This window comes from Anguilla rostrata, chromosome 4 (genome assembly GCF_018555375.3).
Source record: "Anguilla rostrata isolate EN2019 chromosome 4, ASM1855537v3, whole genome shotgun sequence".
Classification (NCBI taxonomy): domain Eukaryota; kingdom Metazoa; phylum Chordata; class Actinopteri; order Anguilliformes; family Anguillidae; genus Anguilla; species Anguilla rostrata.
Genome location: NC_057936.1, coordinates 65,537,644 through 65,556,589, shown reverse-complemented (window position 1 = coordinate 65,556,589; position 18,946 = coordinate 65,537,644). Strand labels below are relative to the sequence as shown.

The 18,946-nt window shown below is 51.4% G+C and overlaps 2 protein-coding genes and 2 long non-coding RNA genes across 9 annotated transcripts in view; 2 read left to right on the top strand and 2 right to left on the bottom strand.

Moving 5' to 3' along the window:
- zc3h3 (zinc finger CCCH-type containing 3) overlaps positions 1-6,198 on the bottom strand; it is a 49,711-nt gene extending 43,513 nt beyond the window's left edge. The window contains exons 1-3 of the mRNA XM_064334170.1: positions 6,055-6,198; positions 3,412-5,218; positions 2,078-2,313 (exon numbers count right to left, since the gene is read on the bottom strand). Coding sequence (XP_064190240.1) covers positions 2,078-2,313; positions 3,412-5,218; positions 6,055-6,100 — 2,089 coding nt within the window. The 5' untranslated portion in view covers positions 6,101-6,198. The remainder of the gene's footprint in view (positions 1-2,077; positions 2,314-3,411; positions 5,219-6,054) is intronic.
- A 25-nt stretch (positions 6,199-6,223) lies between these two features.
- cyldl (cylindromatosis (turban tumor syndrome), like) lies at positions 6,224-18,750 on the top strand. Of its 6 annotated transcripts, none has more exons than XM_064334182.1 (16): positions 6,224-6,369; positions 6,623-6,709; positions 7,691-8,129; positions 8,329-8,589; positions 8,812-8,893; positions 9,274-9,473; positions 9,692-9,863; positions 10,569-10,710; positions 11,142-11,252; positions 11,837-11,931; positions 12,856-12,919; positions 13,093-13,228; positions 13,798-13,906; positions 14,106-14,224; positions 15,719-15,935; positions 16,349-18,750. In XM_064334182.1, the coding sequence occupies exons 3-16, from the start codon at positions 7,719-7,721 to the stop codon at positions 16,531-16,533; spliced, it is 2,304 nt and encodes a 767-aa protein (XP_064190252.1). In that variant the 5' UTR covers positions 6,224-6,369; positions 6,623-6,709; positions 7,691-7,718; the 3' UTR covers positions 16,534-18,750. The 6 variants fall into 6 exon arrangements, 5 of the variants coding, with proteins under 5 accessions (XP_064190252.1, XP_064190253.1, XP_064190255.1 ...); XM_064334183.1 differs by having other exon boundaries at positions 6,229-6,369; positions 6,627-6,709; XM_064334185.1 differs by lacking the exon at positions 6,623-6,709 and having other exon boundaries at positions 6,233-6,369.
- On the top strand, positions 12,130-12,749 carry LOC135254261 (uncharacterized). The gene is made up of 2 exons (XR_010329792.1): positions 12,130-12,161; positions 12,194-12,749. It is a non-coding gene; the product is annotated as an uncharacterized LOC135254261 (long non-coding RNA).
- LOC135254255 (uncharacterized) lies at positions 15,077-17,302 on the bottom strand. The gene is made up of 3 exons (XR_010329784.1): positions 17,179-17,302; positions 15,323-17,121; positions 15,077-15,219 (listed from the first exon to the last, which is right to left on the bottom strand). It is a non-coding gene; the product is annotated as an uncharacterized LOC135254255 (long non-coding RNA).
- Positions 18,751-18,946: the final 196 nt, after the last annotated feature.

The window sequence follows — 18,946 nt, the reverse complement described above, 5'->3', positions numbered from 1 at the left end:
AATGCACACTGAAATTCATTGACTCCAAGCAATTATCCCGAGATAGCAGATTTAGTTACAGAATTGCAAGCGTGCTGGGGGGGGGGGGGGGGGGGCTCGGGGGGGGTGTTGTAAAGAACGGTGATTGCTTTCCATCGGGCAGGGCCTATATTCTACAGTTAGTTAAAACAATCCAATTTGCACAGGATAATTATGCATTAGCTGCTTTTTATCTGCAGCGGGGGAAGAGTGCCAGGGCTTGATAGAGGCCCAGGCCGAGCCGGCTATCGGCACTTGTACACCATCAGCGCTGAACTGGCCAATCAATCAACACCCCCGCCCCCCAGAACCCCGCCGCCTAGACCCCCCGGCCCAATCACCCCCCCCCCCCACACACCATCCCCACACGCCCCAGACCCCCGCCAAACCCCCTGGCCCTCAGTTCACATCAGGAAGCCCAGTGGGGCTCTGTCAACATAGAAGCTGGCCCCCTGCTGTAGGGACTAGGTACTGCTCCAGGACTGGAGTTAAACCTGCAGACACAGCGCCCCCTCCAGGACTGGAGTTAAACCTGCAGACACAGCGCCCCCTCCAGGACTGGAGTTAAACCTGCAGACACAGCGCCCCCTCCAGGACTGGAGTTAAACCCGCAGACACAGCACCCCCTCCAGGACTGGAGTTAAACCCGCAGACACAGCGCCCCCTCCAGGACTGGAGTTAAACTGTGTGCTGGTTTTACTCGAACCCAACTTCCCAAACTAATTATGCGCGATTTGGCTCTTAACAGAAAACTGACCAGAGACGCACTACAACTCCCAGAAATCCCCAGTGGGGGGGGAAGTAAACAGCCTCTGTCGTGCTGTTAGTAAGGGTGTTTGCGGTTACAGAGCAGTACCGCCAAAGAACGCTGAATGAATTCAGCGCATTGATTTTTCATTTCTGCTCTGCGAACGCGAGAGCTGGAGAAGAGTGAGGAGGGGAACGGGCCGAACACAGCGGGCAGCGTAGCCAAGCCTGGAGAGATGTCCCCGCTTGAGCATCTCTGAGCGCGCTCAGACTGAGCCCGGTAATGCCCTCTCGTGTTCAGAGCTCGGCCGAAGCGAGTTCCACTTCACGAATCCCGTTTGAAATAAAACGCTCATCCATTTTCACACGACCTGCCTGCTACCTTCTAACGCTAAAAGAAAACCCCTCAACTAGGTCTTCCCTGTGTCCTTCTGAGATGTAAGCGACTCCAGCACACACACACAACACACACCCTACACACACGTCACACACCCCACACACGTACACACCCCACACACACACACACACCACACACACCACCCCACACACCACACCACACCACCCCACACACACACACTACCCCACACACGTACACACCCCACACACGCACACCCCACACACACCACCCCACACACACACAACCCACACACACACACCCCACACACGCACACCCCACACACGACACACCCCACACACCCCCACACACACTACCCAACACCCCACACACACACATACCCCACACACACACACACCCACACACACACATACCCCCACACACACACCCCAACACACACATACCCCACACACACCCCACACACACACACACCCCCCAAATACCCCACACACGTACATACCCCACACACGTACACACCCCACACACACACATATACCCCACACACCCAACACACACATACCCCACACACGTACACACCCCACACACACACATACCCCACACACGTACACACCCCACACACACACACACATATACCCCACACACGTACACACCCCACACACGTACACACCCACACACACACAACCCCACACACACCCCACACCCCACACACACACATACCCCACACACACACACACCCCACACACGTACACACCCCACACACGTACACACCCCACACACACACACCCCACACACACACACCCCACACACACACACATACCCCACACACGTACACACCCCACACACACACATACCCCACACACTATACACACAGGTAATAGGAGTCTCTCACAGCGCTCTTTGTTTACAGCACCCGTCCCCCCCCGCCCCCACCCCCGACCCTCAGCAGGCGGAGCCTACCTGTCCTGAAGCCGGCGGGGGCGGGGGCAGGGCCGGGGGCGGGGCCGAGGCGGCGCAGCTTGTGCCTGCCGAAGCACACCAGGCCTCGCCCCGGCGCCCTCCTGCCGCAGCCTAAGCCCCGCCCACCCGCGGCGGACGCTCGACGCCGAAGCGCGTAGCGACTGGTCACCGTCAGCACGCCTGCACCGCTCCTGTACTCTGCACCGCTCCTGCAGTCTGCTCCCCCAGCGGCAGCACTGCGGGGGGGCGGGGGGGGGAGGGAGGGAGAGAGACAGTCAGCCATCACGTTGAATTTCTAATGCATACTGACTCAAGGTCGGCAGTAAGAGCAGAGTGCAACACCTACACAGCATCACACACACCTGCCCGGCACACCAGCAGGTACACCTGCACCGTGAGACCAGCACACTACCACAGACATGAGAGCATGTGTCTGTACTGCACACTACCACAGACATGAGAGCACGTGTCTGTACTGCACACAACAACAGACATGAGAGCACGTGTCTGCACTGCACACAACAACAGACATGAGAGCACGTGTCTGCACTGCACACAACAACAGACATGAGAGCACGTGTCTGCACTGCACACAACAACAGACATGACAGCATGTGTCTGTACTGCACACTACCACAGACATGACAGCACGTGTCTGTACTGCACACAACAACAGACATGAGAGCACGTGTCTGTACTGCACACAACAACAGACATGAGAGCATGTGTCTGTACTGCACACTACATTTCAAACTATTCCACCTCAAAATAGACGGAAACCTTGCAGTGTTAAAGCCCCGAAGGCAACTCATTAGCTTTGATCTGGCGACACCTACTGGCCACAGGTAGGAACACAACTGCTGTACATGAAGTTAGTGTTCAGGGGCAGGGGGCAGAATAAAATATGTTCCATTTTGAATTAAATGATTAACTGTATTTGATGTGTCAAAACAACTGCATGGGCACCGTATCTACAAGGCTGTGAAACAGAATTTCCCCCCTTCCTGGTTTCCTCAGTTATTGCTCAGTTTTTCACAAGGGAGATACGGGTGTTAGTTTGACAACTTTTTTCTCAGAATGGAGCTCAGGTTCCATTTGTCCGGTATTACATTTTGTCTAAAGATCTGACACCTTTCAGTGTGAAAAATACGCAATAAGAGGGAAATACGGGGAGGGCTAATACTTTTCCACGGCTGTCGTACCAGTAAGAGTTGCAGAGTATGATCTGACTGTATTGGATATCAGAAGACAGAACCATACAGCTTTTTTTTTTTGTCATCACACGACCCACAGTTAAGGAAGCACTACTCGAAAGAATCAGTGTCGTCACTCACCTGCTGAAGCTCCTCCTCCTGATGATCTTCATCCTACTCCTCAGCTTGAAGCCACCGGGGGAGGGGGCAGATGGGGCGGTTGCCACGGAGGCGGGGGTGCGTTCGGCTTCGGAAGAGGGGGGGCCCGGACCACCCACCCCCTCGGGCCCGTTCTCCTTCTCCGAGGTCCAGCGGTAGACGGACCCACCCCTGGCCACGCCCGTTCGGTTCTGCGCAATCGCCTTCCAGCGGTACCGACTGCTGTGGGCCTGGGAGGAGCCCGCTGGCCCCGCCCCCTGCCCCGCCCCCTTCTTATGTTTGGCTGCATGAGAGGCGGCAGATTTCAGCTTCCTGGCCCCGCCTCCAAGAGCAGCCCTCTGGGGCGTGTCCAGGGCCTTAGGGGAGAGGGGTTTCCTGGACAACCGCATGGAGGATAAAGAGGAGGAGGAGACCCAGGTGTACTTGGTTGTCTTGGCAACACTGCCTGGCCTGCGGAGAGTCCTCCTGGCTGGGGTGGGCAGGGGCATGGCACAGGCACCCCCAGGGGAGGGGGCGGAGTTTGGGGCAAGCCCCTGGCTGCCCTTCACCCAGGTGAACTGGGACTTGGCCCGAGAGGGGAGGAGCCGCTGTTTGGCCACGCCCCCTTTGGACCCAGGGATCACCACAGTCCTGGGGAGGGCGCTGGAGTGGGCAGATGGAGGAGGAGGAGGAGGAGGAGGAGGAAGAGGGGTGCTGCGGGGGACCGCCGGGGTGGCTGCCAGCTTGGGGGCGGAGTGAACCCTCCCCTGGAGGCGGGGTTTGAGCTGCAGGGCGGAGCCTGCTTCCACCGGGGGCCCCGGGCCCTTCCTCCGAGGGCCGAGAGCTGAGGCCCCGCCCCCCTCCTGATCCCCCGTGGCCCCCAGCCCGCGTTTCCGCGGCGCGCTAGCAGGCCCTCCCGCCGTGGCCGCCAGTCCTCCGTCCGCCCCCACACCGCCCGCAGGGCCCGGGCACGCAGCGGCCCCCTCTCCCCCCCGCTCCGCCCGCCTCGTGCCGAGGCCAGGAGAGGAGCCGGGCCGGGACCCGGCACCCACCGCACCGCAGTTGGCCCGGGGCAGGTGCCCCAGGGAGGGGGGAGCCGTGGAGGCGGGGCTCCTGTTGCTAAGGGAACCCAGAGAGGATGGAGCGGTGTGATTGGAGGGGGCTGGGGCGGTGGAGGCGGGGCTCTTGTTGCCACGGGAACCCTGAGCGGATGGAGCGGCGTGATTGGAGGGGGCTGGGGCGGTGGAGGCGGGGCTCTTGTTGCCACGGGAACCCTGAGCGGATGGAGCGGCGTGATTGGAGGCGGCCGGGGCGGTGGAGGCGGGGCTCTTGTTGCTAAGGGATCCCAGAGAGGATGGAGCGGCGTGACTGGAGGGGGCCGGGGCAGTGGAGGCGGGGCTCTTGTTGCTAAGGGAACCCTGAGCAGATGGAGCGGTGCGATTGGAGGGGGCCAGGGCGGTGGAGGCGGGGCTCTTGTTGCTAAGGGATCCCAGAGAGGATGGAGCGGCGTGACTGGAGGGGGCTGGGGCGGTGGAGGCGGGGCTCTTGTTGCTAAGGGAACCCTGAGCGGACGGAGCGGTGTGATTGGAGGCGGCCGGGGCGGTGGAGGCGGGGCTCTTGTTGCTAAGGGAATACTTTTTTCTCCAGTGACCGGCGGGGGCGGGGCCGTACAGCCGGGGAGGGGCCCGAAACGAAGCGGAGGTCTGAGCCGCGAGGCCCCGGCCTCTGGAGGGCGCAGCCACTAGGGGGCGCCGCTCCCCAACGTGCGACGGTGCATCGCCATGGACGCTCCTGTGGGTGTTTATGAGATCTGTGAACAGCAGACAACACAGGGCAGAAAACTGTTATGAACTGTGCTCTAGGGTAAAGCACAGAGACAGAGCAGTAGACTTATGAACTGTGCTCTAGGGTAAAACACAGAGCAGAGGACTGTTATGAACTGTAGCATAATCATTTTTGTTGCCATTTTAGACCCTGACCTGCTGGCAGTAGCACGAACCAAGTATGGTGAAAAACCACACAACTAAGAGCTGTTGGATGATGGAGATGTAATGTAAGCTGCACTATGTGACAGATCTGTGTTTGATGTACTATTGATGCCATTCAACGTCATATAACGTTACTAATTTTTGAGCCAGTTAAATATAGCTACAGGTATGCTACGCCTCAAGCCTGTGATTCTAAGGACGTATTACCGAAAAAATACTGACTGAATAACTTTGAGAGCACGGGGGAGGGAAAAAAACACAGTTAGTTACACATATAAGCTCGCTTACAAAATTGGAATATTTAAAAGCTGAAACGTCACATATCACAGTGGATGTAGACAAATCCTCAGTGCCGCATAACAAATTGGTGGTCCTAATCTTTTTACAAAACTGCTTTTTCCTTACAGCCATACAGTATAGTGGTTAGCTTATTACTAGCTTATGACACCGATAGCTAAACTAACGTTAGGGCATTGCATACCCAACGTCAGCCAGCGGTCTTTTTGGTAACTAGACTATTAGTCAGCTACTTTTGACTTTTGACACTAAAACCAAAAGTGCCGCAGGTACCTGATATTAATGAATTACCTTGTACCTAATAGAATAAATAAATACTGTTTAAATTGCAGCTCATTTTCTAGCAACGCCACAAACTTACTTTGTAACAATTCTATCTGCCTCTTCAGCGCTTCTCGGTCCTCCATTTCTAAAACAAAACATTCGTCATCAAAACGAGTCGTCCTGCCGAACGTTTATTGATGACGTATACACTCTACATCCAATCAGAGTCAACGACTCGCTGTGCCTGGCTGGGAGTTTGAGTCGCTGTAAAAGTGGGCGCAATGACATGTGCATGTTTGGCTGGCGACAGGAACAATATGATCAGAACAGGGCTAGGTAGCTAAATCGTATGCGCAAATTTCAATTTCAGAGACGTTTCCATTTTAAAGACATTACTGCTTCCTGCGATAAGGTAACAAACATTTAAATCTGTCGATAACTGTTATCTTTGGCATTCGAGGCATTTCGTTACTCTTTGTCTTTATAACTGAAACTGAAAGTTTAACAAATGTGTTTTGCTAACTAACTTAGCTGGCTTCGTAGCAAACATAGCCCGGAAAACGAAAGCTGTCTGAAGAGGCGAGTCTGATTAATTGAAACTGGTTTAGAGGAACAAGACGATGACCGTGACATCACACCAATTCCCCCACTGTTTCTGTGCTAAGGTAGTTGACTGCAGCAAGAAGGAAGTAGCTAACAAGCCAGTTTATTGAGAAGAACAGAAGAAGAAACACCTGCTAAAATAGCTACACGTATGTACCCACCTCTGGAATAATTGCGAACAGATCTGAATGTTACGTCTTTCGACATTCATGCCTGTAACTGGTATGTGTTAAGTGACAGCCGATTTGACATTTGAAACCACGCCATGTCGATTGCTGTCGATAAAAAAAATGAGCACGATGACTGAGTCGTTTGCTCCCAATATTTAGTACGTTTAACGTTATCTTGTAGTTGGCTGTTTACAGTCCGTTGCCGAAAAACGTAGTCTATCAACTATATCAAGTTCCTCGGCTGTTTCGTTTATGCTTTCTTCCATTTTTGTTTGCAACCGTAGACGGAAGTGTTGTGACCAGTCAAAGTAAACCAGGTATTTGCTTATGTAAGTTAGAAGTTCAAATGTTTTTTTCCGCCTTACTTCATTTACTGGGAAACATGAAAACATTACGATGTTACATTTGAAAGGAGCAAATCGCTGGCTGGATGGTCACGAACTACGGTTTGTGAAGTTTTGTTCGCAAGAGGACATTGCAAATTACTAAGTTATTAATGTGTCAATTTAATTTTTAAGAGAGAAATTTAAATGACTGCTGTAACGCTGTAGTACTGGGATCTCAATATAAAATCCTGGAGTGCCGCTGTATCTGCTGGTTTTTTAGGAGTTCTTGTGCTTAAACCCTTCATTTTAGTCATTGATTGCCTAAAGAGTCTGCATGGCTTGTTTTTAGAGGCCTGATCACAAAAAGTAAATAAATAATCACAAAAACCAGTAGACAGTGTGGCCCTGATGAGACTCCTGATGCAGTGGGGTTTTTGTATAGGATTATGACCTGGGCGAATTTCCCCCGTTATACCTCGTATGGCAATCGCGTATTAATGACAGGGAAGATGGGAAAAGACGCATCCAGACATGCTGGAGCGATGCGCTGATCTGTTGTAAAGCTGTGTATATTTAGGCCCAGAGATAACTCATCTCCTGTTTTGTCTCTCGCCCCCCCCCCCCCCCCCCGCAGGTGGGGAACTCGACTGTTGGAGAAGGATATGGAGCCCAGTGAAAATTACACGTATTTTATTATTGAGGATGGCTACAGATCCGGCCGAATATGCTACACGGAGAAAGATCAGTACTTTAAAAAAAAGAGTGACTCTTCATATATTTTGAGAGTCAAGGCTCTGGGCCATCAGGAGACGTCTGTACAGTTCAAAGAAATCAAGCAACTAACAAAGCAGGAGGCAGAATTCTTGTATGCCCTGGAAAGTGACAAGGAGAGGCTTGCTGCCTTTTGGGAGAGAGAGGGGCTGGACTTGGCCCCCACCCTTAGACAAAGCAGCCAGGTGGCAGTGAAGGTGAACGAGGAGTGGTGTCAGGGGGTGGTCCGCTACATCGGGGGGATTACACGCACAAAATACTCTGACCCCATAACAGGAACCTTTTTTGGGATCGAATTGCAGGTGAGATTGTGTGTGTGTGTGTGTACATGTGAGATTTTTTTCTAATTGAACCGAACCCTCAACTGAAATCTTGCACGTAGACTTGTTTGTGAGATCCTCAGTGACATCACTGCTCATATTACAGATATTTTATTTACCCTTTTTATTGTTTTCTGGTAGATTATTTTAAAGATGGTTGTTCATATTTCTTTTTCTACAGGGGAACGATAAAGGAAAAGGATTGTGTGATGGGAAGTTTGGCAGTGAGAGACACTTCACCTGCAGTAAGAACTGCGGCATTTTTGCCCCCTTCACCATTGTCCGACCCAGGGACCCAAAACCCCAGGAGTCCCCAAAACCCCTGCAGGACCCTGCGGGGACCCTGGTCCTCGGAGACAGAGTGACCTTCTTTTTGAATGACGACAGCAGCCGTAATGGCATGGTCCTGGCACTGGAAGGCAATGTCGTCGTCATATCACCGGTTAGTGCTGATTTGGTGACGGAGTGCGAAATATGAAAAATATGATCTTCTAATGGGACACGTGCAAATAATACATTTCCTGAATGACTGATGTGCATCCAGTGACACTGGATGCAGGAGGTCCAGTTTAGCCAAGCGTAGTTGTTTAATGCCTCAGTGGGTAATGTTTGTATGTGTAACGGATCAGTGTGACTGAGTGTACACTGGTTTTTTTCCCTACAGGACTTGAACGATAAGAATGACAGTGCGGACTTCGTGAGGATACCTCTGGAAGCTGTCATTAGAGAGGAACTTCTCTCGCCAGGTGTGAAGCGCAGTGTCTCTCTCCTTCCCTAGGTGGCGCAGTCCGATCTCTGGCCTTTGCCCGGCAGCCTACTGTCTCTTTTTCAAGGCGGAGATACCAGAGTCTCTCCGGATATAGAGTACCCTCCATATTTTCATATGGTTATATGGAAAATTTGACTGTCCTAATCTACGACTACGAGTTGGTGTGTCCAGCCAGTTAACACATGTAGCCAGGGCATTGGGAAGAAACAAAAACCTGCACACACACCGGCCCCCCCAAGGCTGGAACTGCCCTTCCCTAGCCTAGAGTCGCTCTGTGTGTGGTGTTTTTTTGGTACTGGTTGGCTCTCCTCCCTCCCTCATTAATGAGTACGGTTTCATGTGGCTGGGGTGTTACAGCAGGTCCCAGCGTGAAGACACAGCCGGACACGACCGACCCCTCAGCGGGAATGGCGAGAGACATCGAGAGGTCCTCTGACGTCCTCGGCCTGAACTCTGTGGTGGAGGTGGACCTCAGCCAAGGCAGGACAGTGTACGGGACGGTGCGCTGGATCGGCAAGCTGCCGGGACAGGAGGGAACCATATTGGGCCTGGAGCTGGTGCGTGGGCTCAGTGCTGCCCCCTGCTCTGTCTATCGCGGAATCTGTTTCGAGTTCTCCCCTCCTGTCATTTCTCTATGGCCAATGCCAGTGTGTTTTAATCCACTGAAGACTATTTTTTTTTTTTTTTTTTTTTGGAATGTTTTTTCAAAATTCTAAGTCTGTGTTCTAGAACTCCATTGCTTTCAATTACCCCCCCCCCCTCTCTCTCTTTGTAGGAGGAGCCCAGTGGAGTGACTGACGGGACGTTCTCTGGTCAGCGTATGTTCACCTGTCTGCCCAAAAGGGGGTTGTTTATGAAGCGAGACTCCTGCCGTCCGGACTCCCGCTTCCATACCCCCAGCCACAGAGAGGGGGCGCTGTCCAGGAGCATGTCCAACAAACACATGGGTACAGAGCCAATGTCCATACGCATGTCCAGCACATGGGTACAGAGCCAATGTCCATGCACATGTCCAACAAACACATAGGTACAGAGCCAATGTCCATACGCATGTCCAGCACATGGGCACAGAGCCAATGTCCATGCACATGTCCAACAAACACATGGGTACAGAGCCAGTGTCCATACGCATGTCCAGCACATGGGTACAGAGCCAATGTCCATGCGTATGTCCAGCAAACACATGGGTACAGAGCCAATGTCCATGCACATGTCCAACAAACACATGGGTACAGAGCCAATGTCCATACGCATGTCCAGCACATGGGTACAGAGCCAATGTCCATGCGTATGTCCAGCAAACACATGGGTACAGAGCCAATGTCCATGCACATGTCCAACAAACACATGGGTACAGAGCCAATGTCCATACGCATGTCCAGCACATGGGTACAGAGCCAATGTCCATGCACATGTCCAGCAAACACATGGGTCCAGAGCCTGGGCCCATCGTGCATGCTCTCTCCTTGCATCTTATAACCAAACATTCAGTACGGTGTTGATATGATGGTGGACTTGTGTCAGATAAATGAGATGACTTAAAAAGGCTGTGTGTTTGTGTGTGTGTGTGTGTGTGTGTGTGTGTGTGGGGGGGGGGGGGGGGGGGTGGGGGTGTGCATATGTGTGTGTGTTTGTGTGTGTGTGCTTTTCAGAGAGAAACGGAGTGCTGGATTCCACAGTGTCTGGCAGTGTCGCCCCCCTCAGCTCTGAGCAGGTACTGCAGGTGCTGGTGGGCAGGATGAGGGGGATCCAGGGCCACTGTAACTCCTGCTACATGGACTCCGCCCTCTTCAGGTCAGGACCACTCCCCTTGTCTCTGACACACTGCCCACACAGAGCTCTGTGTGATAGACCTGCAAGACCATCCCAATGAGTGCACTTAAGTAAACTTGGGATCAAGGGGTTTTTTCATATTCATTTTAAATTCCGTTGTATTTTACAAGTTAAGCGTGTTTTTATCAGCTAAAAACTGCATATAGTTAAGTATGTTAAATTTAAATGCATACATATATGGGTGTGCGTGTGTGTGCGTGTTTGGCATGCAACATACAGTATTTCAAATTGCAGATTTACAAAAATAAAAATACCATACCTTGTGCTTGAGGATCTTTAATTAATGAGTACAGATGGACATTCGTTGTTCTGAAGGTTACATTGTCACCGACTCAGCTGGGATTTGAACTCTCAACCCCCAAAACGCTGTGTGCTGTGTCTCCTCTCTGTAGCCTTTTCTCCTGCTCCTCCACGTTGGACTCCCTGCTCTTCATGTCCACACACCAGCAGGACGCTGCTGTTCAGACCACCCTGCTGCAGCAGATAGTCAACCCCCTGCGCAGGTCAGTCTCATCTGCCCCAGACCCGGGACTAAAACACATCTGCCCCAGACCCGGGACTAAAACACATCTGCCCCAGAACCAGGACTAAAACTCATCTGCCCCAGAGCCAGGATTAAAACACATCTGCCCCAGAGCCGGGACTAAAACACATCTGCCCCAGAACCAGAACTAAAACACATCTGTCCTAAGACCAAGAATAAAATGCATCTACCCTGAGACCATGAATATAAAATCATTTTTCCTCCCTGATTGAGGACTAAAACATGTCTGTCCTGAGGACAGTAATTAAACATATTTCCCTGCTCTGAAGCCAGGACAAAATCACAGCCATACTGATGAGACTAAAACATCTCAAAGTGATAACACTTTTTCTGTGTGTTGCGTGTGTGTGTGTGTGTCTACGCGTGTGTGCATGCGCGTGTACGTGTGTGTGTACGTGTGCGTGTGTGTGTTTGTGTACGTGTGTGTGTACGTGTGCGTGTGTGTACGTGTGTGTGCGTGTGTGTGTGTGTACGTGTGCGTGTACGTGTGTGTGCATGCGTGTGTGTACGTGTGTGTGTGCGTGTGTGTGTGCGCGTGTGCAGTAAGGGATTTGTTCCTAGTGAAAACGTGATGAAACTGCGCAGGCAGCTGCAGGATGGGGGCCACAGCGACCACACCTTCACTACGGAGGAGAAAGGTACCGCACCGTCACCATGACGACCCCACACGCAGCAGCCCAACAGTGCCGCAACAGAACGTTGGGTCAGCTCAGCTCTTGGGAGGGGGTGCTGGGTTGTTCTAACGTTAGGAACGTTGGGTCAGCTCAGCTCTGGGGAGGGGGTGCTGGGTTGTTCTAACTTTAGGAACATTGGGTCAGCTCAGCTCTGGAGAGGGGGTGCTGGGTTGTTCTAACGTTAGGAACGTTGGGTCAGCTCAGCTCTGGGTTGTTATAACGTTAGCATCTGCTAAATTTTGAAATGTAATGCATTGTAAATACATTGGCTAATGTATAGATGCATGATGTTTAGTTGTAGCTGTGGATTAGTAAAAAAATAAAATAAATAAAAAAAACTGGCTTACTTCCAAACGCTCAAAGAGCAGTATGACAGGCAGAGTACTAAAACATACGGAGTAATTAACGGAACTGAAACCCAAACGCACGGAGGACTCCTCGCTGCCTGTGCGCTTACTCTTTTCACGGCACCCCGAGGTTAATGACTGGCGCTGCCGGGGCTGAATGCTCCCCGCTGGCGGGGTGCCACTCGGTGGGTCACTCTGCAGAAGAGCGTCCGCTAAACGCCATAGTAACTGCAGAGGGCCCGGCGCAGAGAGCGCTACGGTGTGGACTGCACACTACGAGCGCCAGGGCAGAGCGGGAGGACGCGCGCTCTTCATCTGCAGTACCGCTGTCCTGCCTGCAGAGGGCAGATCTGCGACGCAGCGGCCAACCCCCGACAAAAACCTCCAGGAAATGGGAGGGGGGGAAAAAATGTTTCTCTGAAAAATAAAAACGGGGTTATGAATGAGTACTGTTAAATAGTGACAGGGTTATGAATGAGTATTGTTTTACACAGTGTTATGTTAGTCCGCGCTGTTTAATTGCAATTTTCTCTGTGCACAGATCCAGAAGAATTCCTGACCCTTGTTATGCAGCGAATTCTGTGTTTGGAGCCACTTCTTAAACTGTAAGATTACGTTTCTGTCTGTCTGTCTGAGTAATTGAGTGACAAAGATGTAGTGCTGTTGATGTATATGGATCTCCATGTGGCATGATGAGGTGTGCGAGTTACATGTGTATGGGTCATTATGTGGCAGGCCAGCGCGTGTGTGAGTTATATTTGTATGGATCTCTATGTAGCAGGTCAGCAGGGGACAAGGTGCAGGAGAACTACTGTTACCAGATTTTCCTGGATCAGAAACACTCACTCATTCTGCCAACCGTTCAGCAGCTGCTGGAGCACTCTCTCCACTGGTCCGGGCTCACACTGGCCGAGGTGAGGCTGTGTGTGTGTGTGTGTGTGTCTTTTTATTTACATTGATTCAAATTGAATACAATTAATGTTTTGGGTTGAGATGTGAGGTCCACAATTTCTAAGCATTATGACATGACAGTTTGTTCTCTTAGTGACTGTTACTAGACTACTGTGACACCAGTTTCTCCCGTTCCTCATAGTGACCCTGTGACATCACAGTTCTCCTTTTTCCCTCAGTGACCTTTACCCTGTGCATTGTGACATCACAGTTCTCCTGCTCCTCTTTGTGACCCTTACCTTGAGCATTGTGACATCACAGTTCTCCTGTTCCTCTTTGTGACCCTTACCCTGAGCATTGTGACATCACAGTTCTCCTGTTCCTCTTTGTGACCCTTACCCTGAGCATTGTGACATCACAGTTCTCCTGTTCCTCTTTGTGACCCTTACCTTGAGCATTGTGACATCGCAGTTCTCCTGTTCCTCTTTGTGACCCTTACCTTGAGCATTGTGACATCGCAGTTCTCCTGTTCCTCTTTGTGACCCTTACCTTGAGCATTGTGACATCGCAGTTCTCCTGTTCCTCCCTGCAGATCCCCTCCTGCCTCATCCTGCAGATGCCGCGCTTCGGCAAGAAGTTCAAGCTGTTCGACAAGATCATTCCATCCCTGGAGCTCGACATCAGTGACCTCCTGTCAGAGAGTAGGCCTCGTTACCCACAATGCATCTGCCCCTCGCTCAGTGCGCTAAAGTGCTGTCAATCACAACGTCAGCGTGTTGCTTGGGATGTCATACAAAATTCTGTGCTGTGCTCGTCATCATGTGTCTGCATGCTGCGCAAATGACGCCTGCGTGTGTGTGTGTGTGTGTGTGTGTGTGTGTGTGTGCGCGCACATTCCAGGTCCTCGAGAGTGTGTGTTATGCGGTCAGCTGGCTGGTTTGGAGTGCACAGACTGCTTCACAGATCCGACCTTTGGAAGGACAGGTTTCAAACAGTTCTGCCGAACCTGCTCTGCACAGGTACTCCACTTTCAGCTGTGTGCAGCTGCTCCACACACACACACACTCACTCACACTCACACACTCACACACACTCACTCAGACACAACACTCACACACACACACACTCACACTCACTCAGACACACACACTCACACACACACACACATCACACTCACACACACACACACACTCACTCACACTCTCTCACTCACACTCACACTCACACACTCACACACTCACACACTGCCTCCAACTCAGCCCAGAGACACTTAATGCTACAGCACCTGCTCACACCTACAGACACTTAACACTACATCACCTGCTCACACCTACAGACACTTAACACTACATCACCTGCTCACACCTACAGACACTTAACACTACATCACCTGCTCACACCTACAGACACTTAACACTACATCACCTGCTCACACCTACAGACACTTAACACTACATCACCTGCTCACACCTAGACACTTAACACTACATCACCTGCTCACACCTACAGACACTTAACGCTACATCACCTGCTCACACCTAGACACTTAACACTACATCACCTGCTCACACCTACAGACACTTAACGCTACATCACCTGCTCACACCTAGACACTTAACACTACATCACCTGCTCACACCTACAGACACTTAACACTACATCACCTGCTCACACCTAGACACTTAACACTACATCACCTGCTCACACCTACAGACACTTAACACTACATCACCTGCTCACACCTACAGACACTTAACGCTACATCACCTGCTCACACCTAGACACTTAACACTACATCACCTGCTCACACCTACAGACACTTAACACTACATCACCTGCTCACACCTAGACATTTAACGCTACATCACCTGCTCACACCTAGACACTTAACACTACATCACCTGCTCACACCTACAGACACTTAACACTACATCGCCTGCTCACACCTACAGACACTTAACGCTACACCACCTGCTCACACCTAGACACTTAACGCTACATCACCTGCTCACACCTAGACACTTAACACTACATCACCTGCTCACACCTACAGACACTTAACACTACATCACCTGCTCACACCTACAGACACTTAACACTACATCACCTGCTCACACCTAGACACTTAATGATCACACCTGTTCCAAGCACATATCGGACATTACATCACCTCCCCTCACCTGTCCAAAACAGGTCATCACCTGCCAGCCCTAGTTACTGAGTACCAGGTACACACCTGTACTGGGGTCAGTGTAAGAGCTGGGGGGGTCGTTATTTGGCAGGTACACACACACCTGTACTGGGGTCAGTGTAAGACCTGGGGCGGTCGTTATTTGGCAGGTACACACACACCTGTACTGGGGTCAGTGTAAGACCTGGGGGGGTCGTTATTTGGCAGGTACACACACGCCTGTTCTGGGGTCAGTGTAAGAGCTGGGGGGTCGTTATTTGGCAGGTAGACACACACCTGTACTGGGGTCAGTGTAAGAGCTGGGGGGGTCGTTATTTGGCAGGTACACAGCCACCCCCAGAGGAAGTTGCACCGGCCCTCTGATCTTCGCCTGCCGGAGGGGTACCCCCCCTCGGGGGCCAGGCAGTGGGGACCCCCCCGGGAGAAGCTGCAGCTGTTCGCCGTGCTGTGCATAGAGACCAGCCACTACGTGTCCTTCGTCCGATACGGGCCCCGCCCCGGGGACTGGCTCTTCTTCGACAGCATGGCTGACCGAGTCGGTGAGAGTGGGGGGGGGGCACATCTCTTTCTCTGTCCCTGTCTTTGTATTCATCTGTGTGTGTGTGTGTGGTTGTGTGTGTTTGCATGTGTGTGTGTATGTTTGCATGTGCGTGCATGCGTGTGAGTGTGCGCGAGTGTGTGTTCGTTCGAGTGTTTGCCTGCGTGTTTGTGTGTGTGTGTGTTTGCCTGCGTGTGTGTGTGTGTGTGTGTGTGTGTGTGGTTGTGTGTTTGTGTGTGTGTGTGTGTGGTTGTGTGTGTGTGTGTTTGCCTGCGTGTTTGTGTGTGTGTGTGTGTGTGGTGTGTGTGTGTGTGTGCGTGTGTGTGTGTGGTTGTGTGTGTGTGTGCGTGCGCGTTTCTCCATCTCTACCTTTGCCTCTGTCCGTGCTCACGCGCGCGTTTTCCTGGTTGCCAGGAGACCAGGACGGGTACAACATCCCGCAGGTGCAGCTGTGTCCTGAGGTGGAGCGCTACCTGCAGATGAGCCCGGCGGAGCTGGCCACTCAGGTGCCCCGGGAAATGGAGGGCGTGGCCAAACGTCTCTTCTGCGACGCCTACATGTACCTGTACCAGAGCCCGAGCATGGCCCTGTACCGCTGAGCGTAGTACACCTGTACCCTTACCTGCAGCTCACCTTTAACTTACCTGTACCCTTACCTGCAACTCACCTTTAACTTACCAGTGCCTTATCTGTGAGATGCCTTTTTATGTGCCTGCACCTTACCTTTTACTTACCTGTACCTTACCTGCAACTCACCTTTAACTTACCTGTACCCTTACCAGCAACTCACCTTTTACTTACCTGTACCCTTACCTGCAACTCACCTTTAACTTACTTGTACCTTAGCTTTCAATTGCCTTTTACTTACCTGTACATCACCTGTCCCTCACCTGTAACACCCTACCACGTGGGAGTTCTCCTGCACCATAGTGCCAAACACATCAGCCTGCATCAGCCTGTCTGGCAGCTGCTGAAGACCCTACAGCCTGTCTGGCAGCTGCTGAAGACCATCAGCCTGTCTGGCAGCTGCTGAAGACCCTACAGCCTGTCTGGCAGCTGCTGAAGACCCTACAGCCTGTCTGGCAGCTGCTGAAGACCCTCAGCCTGTCTGGCAGCTGCTGAAGACCCTACAGCCTGTCTGGCAGCTGCTGAAGACCCTACAGCCTGTCTGGCAGCTGCTGAAGACCCTACAGCCTGTCTGGCAGCTGCGAAGACCATCAGCCTGTCTGGCAGCTGCTGAAGACCTACAGCCTGTCTGGCAGCTGCTGAAGACCCTACAGCCTGTCTGGCAGCTGCTGAAGACCAACAGCCTGTCTGGCAGCTGCTGAAGACCCTACAGCCTGTCTGGCAGCTGCTGAAGACCCTCAGCCTGTCTGGCAGCTGCTGAAGACCAACAGCCTGTCTGGCAGCTGCTGAAGACCCTACAGCCTGTCTGGCAGCTGCTGAAGACCCTACAGCCTGTCTGGCAGCTGCTGAAGACCCTACAGCCTGTCTGGCAGCTGCTGAAGACCCTACAGCCTGTCTGGCAGCTGCTGAAGACCCTACAGCCTGTCTGGCAGCTGTTGAAGCTGACGCCAGGGATCCCTTCAGCCTTGGAATGGCAGCGGGCTTTTGGGGCGACTAAAACGTCTTTTGTTAATTAGCCTATGCAACAGGACAGCTGAAACCCAGTTAGTTAACCCAGGGGTTACAGGTAGATAAATCATGCCCCCTGCTGAATCGCCTGTAGCTCACCTGTCTGTCCTGCTATGGGGCTTTGGCAAGGCAGTCAGCCACCTCTGTGCAGGACCAAATACTTAAAACACAAAACCTGCTCCTCTACTAGGCTCACCTGTACCAAAATACCTGCTCTGTACTAGGCTCACCTGTACCAAAATACCTGCTCTGTACTAGGCTCACCTGTACCATACCTGTTCTGTACTAGGCTCACCTGTACCATACCTGCTCTGTACTAGGCTCACCTGTACCAAAATACCTGCTCTGTACTAGGCTCACCTGTACCAAAATACCTGCTCTGTACTAGGCTCACCTGTACCAAAATACCTGCTCTGTACTAGGCTCACCTGTACCAAAATACCTGCTCTGTACTAGGCTCACCTGTACCATACCTGTTCTGTGCTAGGCTCACCTGTACCATACCTGTTCTGTGCTAGGCTCACCTGTACCAAAATACCTGCTCTGTACTAGGCTCACCTGTACCATACCTGTTCTGTGCTAGGCTTGCCTGTACCATAATACCTGTTCTTCACATGTGCCATTACCTGCAAGTTGCCTGTTTTTTTTTTTACACTACTCTGAACTTACAATGAACACAGAAGATACACTGTTTTTTTAGAAATTCAAATCTGCTCTTCAAGTCCGATTGTTGTTTGAGCTTCATGTGGAACTGGAAGGACAATCTGTATAGTTTGTGTGGAGTCGATATTAATCTTTGCTATTTTTTCAGAGGGTAAGGTTATTTTTCAGCCAAGCCAAGCTGACCATCAGTGGCCAGTGCCCTTAATTAGCTCTGTGATGCCTTTGCTTGGCAACGGATGTAAATAAGGAGAAGGGGAAAAAAAAAAGAGAAAACTTCTGCACTTTAAAACAAAACAAAAAAAAAATGAAGATGAAATGTATTGTTGCCATGGAAATTACTGTGCTGTAAAACTGAAACTTAGCTGATCGAAGTGCTTTGACAATCAAAAGGTGAAGCTTTCATTTCGTAAATTGTCTGTAAGCCTGTTAGTAGGTCGGAACTTTAGTACGCACTTTTCCAAAGGGCTTTGTGGATTTTAAATTTGCTTTTTTAAAATAAAAATATCATATGTATGCAAGTGAGATCTGAATTGTATTTATTGTACATAAAATATGCGGAACGTTTTTACGAAAGTGGGATCAGCAGTCCATTTAACACATGCCTTTCTAGCCTTGTTAGATGCATTAATTTTTATTTGCTCTGGGTAAGAACATCTGCATAATGCCAAATTGTGAATTTAAATCTGGCTTCTGCAAATATGGAAGGGGCCTGCA